Source organism: Protopterus annectens, chromosome 12.part0 (assembly GCF_019279795.1).
Source record: "Protopterus annectens isolate FY-2018-M chromosome 12.part0, PAN1.0, whole genome shotgun sequence".
Lineage (NCBI taxonomy): Eukaryota > Metazoa > Chordata > Ceratodontiformes > Protopteridae > Protopterus > Protopterus annectens.
In genome coordinates, this window is record NC_056746.1 from 35128192 (window position 1) to 35141843 (window position 13652).

Here is a 13652-nt window from a genome sequence, read left to right on the forward strand (position 1 = left end):
ACTGTCTGTCCTTAGCTACAGTCCTATAGTATGTAGTACTGTCTGTCCTTAGGGCTACAGTCCTAAAGTATGTAGTACTGTCTGTCCTTAGCGCTACAGTCCTATAGTATGTAGTACTGTCTGTCCTTAGGGCTACAGTCCTAAAGTATGTAGTATTGTCTGTCCTTAGGGCTACAGTCCTATAGTATGTAGTACTGTCTGTCCTTAGGGCTACAGTCCTATAGTATGTAGTACTGTCTGTCCTTAGGGCTACAGTCCTAAAGTATGTAGTACTGTCTGTCCTTAGGGCTACAGTCCTAAAGTATGTAGTACTGTCTGTCCTTAGCGCTACAGTCCTAAAGTATGTAGTACTGTCTGTCCTTAGGGCTACAGTCCTAAAGTATGTAGTACTGTCTGTCCTTAGCGCTACAGTCCTAAAGTATGTAGTACTGTCTGTCCTTAGGGCTACAGTCCTATAGTATGTAGTACTGTCTGTCCTTAGGGCTACAGTCCTAAAGTATGTAGTACTGTCTGTCCTTAGGGCTACAGTCCTAAAGTATGTAGTACTGTCTGTCCTTAGGGCTACAGTCCTAAAGTATGTAGTACTGTCTGTCCTTAGGGCTACAGTCCTAAAGTATGTAGTACTGTCTGTCCTTAGCGCTACGGTCCTAAAGTATGTAGTACTGTCTGTCCTTAGGGCTACAGTCCTAAAGTATGTAGTACTGTCTGTCCTTAGGGCTACAGTCCTAAAGTATGTAGTACTGTCTGTCCTTAGGGCTACAGTCCTAAAGTATGTAGTACTGTCTGTCCTTAGGGCTACAGTCCTATAGTATGTAGTACTGTCTGTCCTTAGGGCTACAGTCCTAAAGTATGTAGTACTGTCTGTCCTTAGCGCTACAGTCCTATAGTATGTAGTACTGTCTGTCCTTAGGGCTACAGTTCTAAAGTATGTAGTACTGTCTGTCCTTAGCGCTACAGTCCTAAAGTATGTAGTACTGTCTGTCCTTAGGGCTACAGTTCTAAAGTATGTAGTACTGTCTGTCCTTAGGGCTACAGTCCTAAAGTATGTAGTACTGTCTGTTCTTAGGGCTACAGTCCTAAAGTATGTAGTACTGTCTGTCCTTAGCGCTACAGTCCTAAAGTATGTAGTACTGTCTGTCCTTAGGGCTACAGTCCTAAAGTATGTAGTACTGTCTGTCCTTAGGGCTACAGTCCTAAAGTATGTAGTACTGTCTGTCCTTAGGGCTACAGTCCTAAAGTATGTAGTACTGTCTGTCCTTAGGGCTACAGTCCTAAAGTATGTAGTACTGTCTGTCCTTAGCGCTACAGTCCTATAGTATGTAGTACTGTCTGTCCTTAGCGCTACAGTCCTATAGTATGTAGTACTGTCTGTCCTTAGGGCTACAGTCCTAAAGTATGTAGCACTGTCTGTCCTTAGGGCTACAGTCCTAAAGAATGTAGTACTGTCTGTCCTTAGGGCTACAGTCCTAAAGTATGTAGTACTGTCTGTCCTTAGGGCTACAGTCCTAAAGTATGTAGTACTGTCTGTCCTTAGCGCTACAGTCCTATAGTATGTAGTACTGTCTGTCCTTAGCGCTACAGTCCTATAGTATGTAGTACTGTCAGTCCTTAGCGCTACAGTCCTATAGTATGTAGTACTGTCTGTCCTTAGCGCTACAGTCCTATAGTATGTAGTACTGTCTGTCCTTAGCGCTACAGTCCTATAGTATGTAGTACTGTCTGTCCTTAGGGCTACAGTCCTAAAGTATGTAGTACTGTCTGTCCTTAGGGCTACAGTCCTAAAGTATGTAGTACTGTCTGTCCTTAGCGCTACAGTCCTAAAGTATGTAGTACTGTCTGTCCTTAGGGCTACAGTCCTAAAGTATGTAGTACTGTCTGTCCTTAGCGCTACAGTCCTAAAGTATGTAGTACTGTCTGTCCTTAGCGCTACAGTCCTAAAGTATGTAGTATTGTCTGTCCTTAGGGCTACAGTCCTAAAGTATGTAGTACTGTCTATCCATAGCGCTACAGTCCTAAAGTATGTAGTACTGTCTGTCCTTAGCGCTACAGTCTTAAAGTATGTAGTACTGTCTGTCCTTAGGGCTACAGTCCTAAAGTATGTAGTACTGTCTGTCCTTAGGGCTACAGTCCTAAAGTATGTAGTACTGTCTGTCCTTAGGGCTACAGTCCTATAGTATGTAGTACTGTCTGTCCTTAGGGCTACAGTCCTAAAGTATGTAGTACTGTCTGTCCTTAGGGCTACAGTCCTAAAGTATGTAGTACTGTCTGTCCTTAGGGCTACAGTCCTAAAGTATGTAGTACTGTCTGTCCTTAGGGCTACAGTCCTAAAGTATGTAGTACTGTCTGTCCTTAGCGCTACAGTCCTATAGTATGTAGTACTGTCTGTCCTTAGGGCTACAGTCCTAAAGTATGTAGTACTGTCTGTCCTTAGCGCTACAGTCCTAAAGTATGTAGTACTGTCTGTCCTTAGGGCTACAGTCCTAAAGTATGTAGTACTGTCTGTCCTTAGGGCTACAGTCCTAAAGTATGTAGTACTGTCTGTCCTTAGGGCTACAGTCCTAAAGTATATAGTACTGTCTGTCCTTAGCGCTACAGTCCTATAGTATGTAGTACTGTCTGTCCTTGGGGCTACAGTCCTAATGTATGTAGTACTGTCTGTCCTTAGGGCTACAGTCCTAAAGTATGTAGTACTGTCTGTCCTTAGGGCTACAGTCCTAAAGTATGTAGTACTGTCTGTCCTTAGCGCTACAGTCCTATAGTATGTAGTACTGTCTGTCCTTAGCGCTACAGTCCTATAGTATGTAGTACTGTCTGTCCTTAGGGCTACAGTCCTAAAGTATGTAGTACTGTCTGTCCTTAGGGCTACAGTCCTAAAGTATGTAGTACTGTCTGTCCTTAGGGCTACAGTCCTAAAGTATGTAGTACTGTCTGTCCTTAGGGCTACAGTCCTAAAGTATGTAGTACTGTCTGTCCTTAGGGCTACAGTCCTAAAGTATGTAGTACTGTCTGTCCTTAGCGCTACAGTCCTATAGTATGTAGTACTGTCTGTCCTTAGCGCTACAGTCCTAAAGTATGTAGTACTGTCTGTCCTTAGGGCTACAGTCCTAAAGTATGTAGTACTGTCTGTCCTTAGGGCTACAGTCCTAAAGTATGTTGTACTGTCTGTCCTTAGCGCTACAGTCCTATAGTATGTAGTACTGTCTGTCCTTAGAGCTACAGTCCTAAAGTATGTAGTACTGTCTGTCCTTAGCGCTACAGTCCTAAAGTATGTAGTACTGTCTGTCCTTAGGGCTACAGTCCTAAAGTATGTAGTACTGTCTGTCCTTAGGGCTACAGTCCTAAAGTATGTAGTACTGTCTGTCCTTAGGGCTACAGTCCTAAAGTATGTAGTACTGTCTGTCCTTAGGGCTACAGTCCTAAAGTATGTAGTACTGTCTGTCCTTAGGGCTACAGTCCTAAAGTATGTAGTACTGTCTGTCCTTAGGGCTACAGTCCTAAAGTATGTAGTACTGTCTGTCCTTAGGGCTACAGTCCTAAAGTATGTAGTACTGTCTGTCCTTAGCGCTACAGTCCTATAGTATGTAGTACTGTCTGTCCTTAGGGCTACAGTCCTAAAGTATGTAGTACTGTCTGTCCTTAGGGCTACAGTCCTATAGTATGTAGTACTGTCTGTCCTTAGGGCTACAGTCCTAAAGTATGTAGTACTGTCTGTCCTTAGCGCTACAGTCCTATAGTATGTAGTACTGTCTGTCCTTAGGGCTACAGTCCTAAAGTATGTAGTACTGTCTGTCCTTAGCGCTACAGTCCTAAAGTATGTAGTACTGTCTGTCCTTAGGGCTACAGTCCTAAAGTATGTAGTACTGTCTGTCCTTAGGGCTACAGTCCTATAGTATGTAGTACTGTCTGTCCTTAGGGCTACAGTCCTAAAGTATGTAGTACTGTCTGTCCTTAGGGCTACAGTCCTATAGTATGTAGTACTGTCTGTCCTTAGGGCTACAGTCCTAAAGTATGTAGTACTGTCTGTCCTTAGCGCTACAGTCCTATAGTATGTAGTACTGTCTGTCCTTAGGGCTACAGTCCTAAAGTATGTAGTACTGTCTGTCCTTAGGGCTACAGTCCTAAAGTATGTAGTACTGTCTGTCCTTAGGGCTACAGTCCTAATGTATTGTAGTACTGTCTGTCCTTAGGGCTACAGTCCTAAAGTATGTAGTACTGTCTGTCCTTAGGGCTACAGTCCTATAGTATGTAGTACTGTCCGTCCTTAGCGCTACAGTCCTATAGTATGTAGTACTGTCTGTCCTTAGGGCTACAGTCCTAAAGTATGTAGTACTGTCTGTCCTTAGGGCTACAGTCCTAAAGTATGTAGTACTGTCTGTCCTTAGGGCTACAGTCCTAAAGTATGTAGTACTGTCTGTCCTTAGGGCTACAGTCCTAAAGTATATAGTACTGTCTGTCCTTAGCGCTACAGTCCTATAGTATGTAGTACTGTCTGTCCTTAGGGCTACAGTCCTAAAGTATGTAGTACAGTCTGTCCTTAGGGCTACAGTCCTAAAGTATGTAGTACTGTCTGTCCTTAGGGCTACAGTCCTATAGTATGTAGTACTGTCTGTCCTTAGGGCTACAGTCCTAAAGTATGTAGTACTGTCTGTCCTTAGGGCTACAGTCCTAAAGTATGTAGTACTGTCTGTCCTTAGGGCTACAGTCCTAAAGTATGTAGTACTGTCTGTCCTTAGGGCTACAGTCCTAAGGTATGTAGTACTGTCTGTCCTTAGGGCTACAGTCCTAAAGTATGTAGTACTGTCTGTCCTTAGGGCTACAGTCCTAAAGTATGTAGTACTGTCTGTCCTTAGGGCTACAGTCCTAAAGTATGTAGTACTGTCTGTCCTTAGCGCTACAGTCCTAAAGTATGTAGTACTGTCTGTCCTTAGGGCTACAGTCCTAAAGTATGTAGTACTGTCTGTCCTTAGGGCTACAGTCCTATAGTATGTAGTACTGTCTGTCCTTAGGGATACAGTCCTAAAGTATGTAGTACTGTCTGTCCTTAGGGCTACAGTCCTAAAGTATATAGTACTGTCTGTCCTTAGGGCTACAGTCCTAAAGTATGTAGTACTGTCTGTCCTTAGGGCTACAGTCCTAAAGTATGTAGTACTGTCTGTCCATAGCGCTACAGTCCTAAAGTATGTAGTACTGTCTGTCCTTAGGGCTACAGTCCTAAAGTATGTAGTACTGTCTGTCCTTAGGGCTACAGTCCTAAAGTATGTAGTACTGTCTGTCCTTAGGGCTACAGTCCTAAAGTATGTAGTACTTTCTGTCCTTAGCGCTACAGTCCTAAAGTATGTAGTACTGTCTGTCCTTAGGGCTACAGTCCTAAAGTATGTAGTACTGTCTGTCCTTAGGGCTACAGTCCTAAAGTATGTAGTACTGTCTGTCCTTAGGGCTACAGTCCTAAAGTATGTAGTACTGTCTGTCCTTAGGGCTACAGTCCTAAAGTATGTAGTACTGTCTGTCCTTAGGGCTACAGTCCTAAAGTATGTAGTACTGTCTGTCCTTAGGGCTACAGTCCTAAAGTATGTAGTACTGTCTGTCCTTAGGGCTACAGTCCTAAAGTATGTAGTACTGTCTGTCCTTAGCGCTACAGTCCTATAGTATGTAGTACTGTCTGTCCTTAGGGCTACAGTCCTAAAGTATGTAGTACTGTCTGTCCTTAGCGCTACAGTCCTAAAGTATGTAGTACTGTCTGTCCTTAGCGCTACAGTCCTATAGTATGTAGTACTGTCTGTCCTTAGGGCTACAGTCCTAAAGTATGTAGTACTGTCTGTCCTTAGGGCTACAGTCCTAAAGTATGTAGTACTGTCTGTCCTTAGGGCTACAGTCCTAAAGTATGTAGTATTGTCTGTCCTTAGGGCTACAGTCCTAAAGTATGTAGTATTGTCTGTCCTTAGGGCTACAGTCCTAAAGTATGTAGTATTGTCTGTCCTTAGGGCTACAGTCCTAAAGTATGTAGTATTGTCTGTCCTTAGGGCTACAGGCTTATTTCCAACCTCAGTATATCAGCCAATTTTTTTTGAAAAAAGAATGTGTGCATTTTTCATGTTCAGTATCACATCAATAAATATGTTCTTCATGATAATGCCAAAGGTTGTCTTTCCTTGCCAGCAATACATATTTTAGCATATCCATTTACTCTTATCTCAGAGAGGGGTCACCTAACAGGGGTGATATCCATTGATCAAACTGTTTGATCACACCTTGCTTCTATACAAGCTGAGGAAGTCTGGCTTTGGGGATGGCCTAATCAGTTTGTTTTAGAGCTAACTGACTATTAATTTTTCTATTGATTTTGGGATCCTCACACACTGGACTGAGCACATTTCTTTCACAGCTCAGCCTTGGGCCTGTACTCTTGCCCCATTCATCAGTGATAGACTCCATGACCTCTTCAGTTATAATCTAACCTTTTATGTGGACACTTTACCATTCTAAACTGTGAGAAGTCGCTAGGTCTAACTCATAAAAAGTTGCAGTTCAGTTCAACAAAATATGGGGCTGGCTACTTTCTAACAAAGTAACAGTGAAGAGTCAGAAAAAATAATTTTAGTTAGAAAATACTTATTTGTGAAAACAGACCCAGCAAGCACTGATGCAGTTAAGGTAAAATAGTTTAAGCATCTAGACAATGCCATCCTTCCCAATGAACATTAGCATAGCTCAGTTGTAGCAGTTTAAATACCTAGACGTCTGGGTAGCCCTAACACTATCCCTTAAGATCCATGTAGAAAACTGAGTAAACAATCTAATGTAGTGTTTCCACCTCAGAAACAATGTCTTTAACCTCCTTATGATGGGAGGAGTGCCAGCAGCATTTACTTCCTCACATCTGTTAGTATAAGCAATCAGTTATCAAGTCTTCTCAGGACATGAAAATGCAATAAAAAATGAACAAGACTTGTAGATTTAGCACACTACAGTAGTCTCTTTTATCTGGCATCCTCTTTAATCAGCCCTCAAATTTCTGCCGTAGCCCTAGCAAAAGGCAACAGAGAACAGCACCTCAGCCTCCTCTGGGGTAAATAATGACAGATATTTGAGTTTTAGACTTCATATTCATTAGAAAAATGCATACTAACACAAATCTTGCTATTCTAGCTGATTTACAACCTATAAAATACTTTTTTTGTATGCTTTTTCTGATTAACCAGTCATTCATTTATCCAGCCATTCATTTATCCAGCCTAAGGTCCGGTCCCAGCGAGATAGGATAACAGGGAGTCTAGTGTACCTCATCCGTCTACTCAACACTGTGTCTTACTATAAATCAAGCCAAAAGTGCAGTTCTGAAACACATTCATTGTTTTGTAATACTCAGAAAAGCAGAAGGTAGAAACTGGTGGGGAATGTCATAAAAGCAGGAGGTAGAACCTGGTAGGGAGCGTCAAAGTATATTCAGAGCAAAATGTTCTGTTTTCTAGCAAATGCTATACAACAAACATTGTGGCTATAGCCAAAATCCTTTACCTTCTCAAAATCAAGTAATCAGGAGGTCAAAATAACCAAGAAATAAATAAGGCTGCTCCTCAACCCAAATGATATTAATATCTAAAAAAGGGAATAACTCATCTTGTATAACCACTCATGTCACTGTGTTTCTATTCAAACTTCTGTTTAAACTTTTGTAACTTGAATACAGTCCCCCACATATTCTTATGTTAAACAATATTGAATAAAGTTACCCATTAAGTTCTCAAGAACTTCAAGAACTACCAAACAAAAAAGAATTTCAAAAACCGGGTGCAGTAATTCTTAAAAGGCTGATTTCTGATTTGCATTGGGACCGAAGGCATTTTGTAATTACCTTCCTACATAAATTAGCCAAGGAGTACAGTGAATTGAGGATAAAACTATTTAACTTCATAACAAATACTTATAAATGTGACTACACTACTGGTAAGTGGAAAAGGGTTTCTCAGTCAGCCATTAGGTCTTCAACTCTAATTATGTAATTTATCCTCAGTCCTACTCACCCGACAATTCAACTAAATAGCTGTCCATTTTTATTTACCTTGCTGTTTGCTTACCTATAATGTCCATCTAAATTATTGTGAATGTTCCAATAAAAATTTAATTCTGCAAAAAGGCTTAAATAAGACCATGCAAGAGTTCCTTGACTAAAACCTTGGAAATCTTTTAGTATGTGGTTTTGCAAGACAAGGTTGTTTCAGCTACTAGTAGCAGTCTGTATAAAGACAAGGTTGTTTTCAGCTACTAGTAGCAGTCTGTATAAAGACAAGGTTGTTTCAGCTACTAGTAGCAGTCTGTATAAAGACAAGGTTGTTTCAGATACTAGTAGCAGTCTGTATAAAGACAAGGTTGTTTCAGCTACTAGTAGCAGTCTGTATAAAGACAAGGTTGTTTCAGCTACTAGTACCAGTCTGTATAAAGACAAGGTTGTTTCAGCTACTAGTACCAGTCTGTATAAAGACAAGGTTGTTTCAGCTACTAGTAGCAGTCTGTATAAAGACAAGGTTGTTTCAGCTACTAGTACCAGTCTGTATAAAGACAAGGCTGTTTCAGCTACTAGTAGCAGTCTGTATAAAGACAAGGTTGTTTCAGCTACTAGTAGCAGTCTGTATAAAGACAAGGTTGTTTCAGCTACTAGTACCAGTCTGTATAAAGACAAGGTTGTTTCAGCTACTAGTAGCAGTCTGTATAAAGACAAGGTTGTTTCAGCTACTAGTACCAGTCTGTATAAAGACAAGGTTGTTTCAGCTACTAGTAGCAGTCTGTATAAAGACAAGGTTGTTTCAGCTACTAGTAGCAGTCTGTATAAAGACAAGGTTGTTTCAGCTACTAGTACCAGTCTGTATAAAGCTTCCATTCACTCTTTCCTTCTTTCATGTAGGATTTAGCAGGTACACATCTCAGCTCTGTATCTGTATACAGCTGATACACATCACCGTGTTATTATCCCTACGATTACTTTAGTGTACTCATCATTCTCGTCTCAGCTCTGTATCTGTATACACCTGATACACATCACCGTGTTATTATCCCTACGATTACTTTAGTGTACTCATCATTCTCGTCTCAGCTCTGTATCTGTATACAGCTGATACACATCACTGTGTTATTATCCCTACGATTACTTTAGTGTACTCATCATTCTCGTCTCAGCTCTGTATCTGTATACAGCTGATACACATCACCGTGTTATTATCCCTACGATTACTTTAGTGTACTCATCATTCTCGTCTCAGCTCTGTATCTGTATACACCTGATACAAATCACCATGTTATTATCCCTACGATTACTTTAGTGTACTCATCATTCTCGTCTCAGCTCTGTATCTGTATACAGCTGATACACATCACCGTGTTATTATCCCTACGATTACTTTAGTGTACTCATCATTCTCGTCTCAGCTCTGTATCTGTATACAGCTGATACACATCACCGTGTTATTATCCCTACAATTACTTTAGTGTACTCATCATTCTCGTCTGAATATGTGCACTTGTTATCCTTCTTAATTTGTATGCTTTGGGCATAGATAATGGCTGAAAAAGGTGTTTGGACTACATACTAACCCAGTGAATAAATAAATGAATAAAAAAACACTCACTGAAAAATGCTTCCATTTTATATTCCCTAATGTTGGTACTTTGTACCATCTCCCATTCTTCACTGAAGTAATCACTCTGCCCTTCCTACTGTAATAACACAATAAAAGAAAGACAAATAATCCATGAGTGACCTGAAATGGAGTGAAGCTTGCTTCTGATAAAACATTTTCAGTCTTTTCAGTTCCTCCACTCGTCCATCCAGCTGTATTACTATTGGCACACTCTTACGATCCATCCACGTGCATCGAACTGATAGGTTTGTTTTCCTGAGCTGTAACATGGAAAGGGGTACAGGAAGAGCAAACATAGTTAAAACAGAAAAAACACCAGTATATATTATTTGTACTAATAATAATACTAAGGCAATAAAAAGTGACTGATGCATGAAGCGACTGAATGCTCCCACACTTACCTAAGTGAAAATCTCTGGCCGAGTCTTCCTGGCACAATTCCCATCTTCTTCATGTTTTGGTACAGTCAAATAAGAGGTAACTGTATATGGCACAATTCCCACCTTCTTCATGTTTTGGTACAGTCTAATAAGAGGTAACTGTATAAGGCACAATTCCCATCTTCTTCATGTTTTTGTACAGTCTAATAAGAGGTAACTGTATATGGCACAATTCCCATCTTCTTCATGTTTTGGTACAGTCTAATAAGAGGTAACTGTATATGACACAATTCCCACCTTCTTCATGTTTGGTACAGTCTAATAAGCGGTAACTGTATATGGCACAATTCCCATCTTCTTCATGTTTGGTACAGTCTAATAAGCGGTAACTGTATATGGCACAATTCCCATCTTCTTCATGTTTGGTACAGTCTAATAAGCGGTAACTGTATATGGCACAATTCCCATCTTCATGTTTTGTTACAGTCTAATAAGAGGTAACTGTATATGGCACAATTCCCTTCATGTTTGGTACAGTCTAATAAGCGGTAACTGTATATGGCACAATTCCCTTCATGTTTTGGTACAGTCTAATAAGCGGTAACTGTATAAGACCATGTCACTCTGCTTCTTTTTTTATCCGTCTCCTTCTCCCTTTTCTCTGCTATTTACATTGTGACCATTCTCTACAGTAACCCCTGCTCTTCTCTTCCGGTTTAAAAATTTCCTCCTGACCCTTCCTTATTTAATCACTCCCTCATCATGCTCTGCCCCTCAATATTCAAGCTTTTAAAACTCTACTCTGTAATATTAATAGTTGGAAATCAGGTCTTGTACCACCCCATTGACTCACTTAACAAACAAACAATAAATCAATAAATAAATAAATGACAACTCCTTGTGATGTGAATGAGTGTATACACACACACACACACACACACACACACAAACATACATAGGTATACATAGAGATATATATGTGTTTATATGGGTCTACTTTGTTTGATAAAAAACACATTTCACTGAAACTCATTTCGACAAAATCTCATTTCGCTGAAAATGAATTGCCTGAGCACAATTCACTGAAAGCGCTCTTCACTGTAAAATCATTTGACTGAAACTCATTTCATCTAAACAGGTATATGCCCTCTTCCCCACTGTAGTGCGATCCTGGAGTTAGTATATATAGTAAGGGGGGTGGGGTGCACAGCCCTCCACATTGGGGGGCATGGTGGGTGTAGCTCCTCACCTATTTTAAATGTTGTAAACCATAGACATGGATACTTACAGGTCAAATGAATAACTCTTTCCAGAAGATAATGTATACCTAAACTAGGATAACTAGTAGCTGTAGCATAGTCCAGATACAGGCTTACTGCTTCTGGAGCTTTTCGTAGTGGTTTGTTTGTTCTGAGCATGTTTTCCAGGCTATCTTGGGTTGGAAGGGGCCTATCTGCACTTTTGTGAGAGAATTGTGCTGATTGGGACCTGTCTGGTAAAGGGAGGCTGATCTAGGGCTTGGAATAAGCATCCCCATTGCCCCTTTTGAATCTTTTTAGTTTTTTCAAGTTTTAGCTTCTGGTATTTAAGCCCTGCATTTGAGCAGGTTTCTGCTTGTTTGTATCGAGCTGAGCTGAGGTGGGCTACCAGCCACAGCTCTGACTTGAGATACCAGATGACTAGAGGCTTCTGAGCTTCCAAAAACATAAGCTACCTGTTTTTTTTTTTATTTCGCTTATTTATACTATTTATTGCACTTTTTTATTCCCTGCCAACTACTTTTACACTTTATTTATTTATTGTATACTAAAGTACACTGTTGTACTGCAGTTGTCTGCTTTACTGTGCCTGTAAAAATGAATTTTATTGCTGTTTTCACTGTTTACAAAGATTTTTTGTTCTTTCTCATTGTTTGTTAAGTATTTATTGGTATTTTTTCATTGTTTTAAAGCTATCTGTTCTGCTTGTTTTGGTTTTTCCACCAAGCAGTGTTTAAATAACTGATCAGTTGACTGTTTAAAACATTCTTTAGAGGCTCCTGGCTGATTTTCTGTTGTTTTAAACATGTTTTTCTGTGTCACACTGCTATTTTTCTGCTGTGTTAAACATTCTATTGTGTTTCCCACAGAATAAGAAGTTATGTACTCACCATAACGTTCCATCTGAGTAGGTATCTTCATTTGTCTGCAACCTTTGGGATACGGATCCGATCTCGGATCCGAGCCGGCAACTTCTATCACAGCATAGATCCGAGCTCCTAGCTCCTCCCTTTACCCATAATCCCCTACCAACCCTGACTGACCTCAGATCAAGTTTGCCCCATACCACAGCTAATACTGTGTGCCAGAGGGAACTAATCTAAAGAACCCCAAGTAGGATCATTTTGGTCAGGGGGAAGGAGGGGGGAATGGTTGCAGACAAATGAAGATACCTACTCAGATGGAACGTTATGGTGAGTACATAACTTCTTAATCTGAAGTAGGAACTTCATTTGTCAGCAACCTTTGGGACAGAGTCCCCAGCTACCTAAATCTTGGGTGGCCTTCATGGAAGAATATTCCGGAGCACTGCAGAGCCAAAAGATGCCCTACCTCGGGAGACAATATCTACTTTGTAGTGGCTGATAAAGGTATGAGATGAAGCCCAAGTGGCTGCGGAACAAATGTCATCCAGGGAAACCCTAGCCTTGAAGGCAGCTGATGTAGCAACAGCCCTAGCAGAATAAGCACAGACTCCCTGAGGTGCAGGCCTTCCCGAGCTCTGATATGCTAAGAGAATACAACTAGATATCCATCGGGAGAGGGTAACTTTAGAAACCGACTTGCCGAAGTTGTTTTTGGCAAAGGAGACAAACAACTGATCAGATTGCCTATGACCAGTAGTTCGATGAATATAAAAACGTAGTTGTCTGTGCACGTATAAAGAGTGCAGCTTATACTCTCCTTTGTTTTGATAGTTGGGGAAGAATACTGGAAGATTAATAGATTGATTAATGTTAGCTTCCGAAGATACCTTAGGTAGAAAAGACGGATTGATCCTGAGGTGAACTCTGTCTGGGTGGAAGACCAAATACGGTGGTTTGACACAGAGAGCCTGGAGTTCTGAGACCCTCTTGGCTGAAGTTATTGCCACCAAAAAGGCCGTTTTCCAAGAGAGGTATTTAAGATCAACAGTGGCTGCCGGCTCGAAAGGGGGGCTAGTCAAGGCCTGCAAAACTAGGGATAAATCCCATGGAGGTACCACCTCTTTGACCGGGGGCCTGAGGAGGAAGGTACCCTTAAGGAAGGTCTTACACAGCTTGGAAGTAATAAGCGGGCCTGACTCCTGCCCTACATGATAGTGTGAAATTGCTGCAAGTTGTACCTTGACAGTGGAGGAACTAGCCCCCTGGTGAAAGAGAGAAGTTAGAAAATCTAGAACCGACGCTACTGGCACCGTAAAGAGATCTAAATGACGGTGCTCTGCCCAAATGGAAAAACGTTTCCATTTGCTCCGATAGACCCTTCTGGTGGAAGGCTTGTGAGCTGCTACTAGAATGGCTTTGACTGGTGATGAGATTCCGGGAGTCCTTATCAGGAGTGGAACTGGAGCAACCAAGCCGTCAGCTTGAGGTTGGCCAGGTTCGGAGTCGGGAGACCCA

General features: G+C 41.1%; 1 protein-coding gene across 1 annotated transcript in view; it reads right to left on the reverse strand.

Annotated features, from left to right (window-relative positions):
- LOC122816125 overlaps positions 1-13652 on the reverse strand; it is a gene marked incomplete in the record, with an annotated part of 1432330 nt that overhangs the window by 684205 nt on the left and 734473 nt on the right. Inside the window, 1 exon segment of the mRNA XM_044088884.1 lies at positions 9753-9892. Coding sequence (XP_043944819.1) covers positions 9753-9892 — 140 coding nt within the window.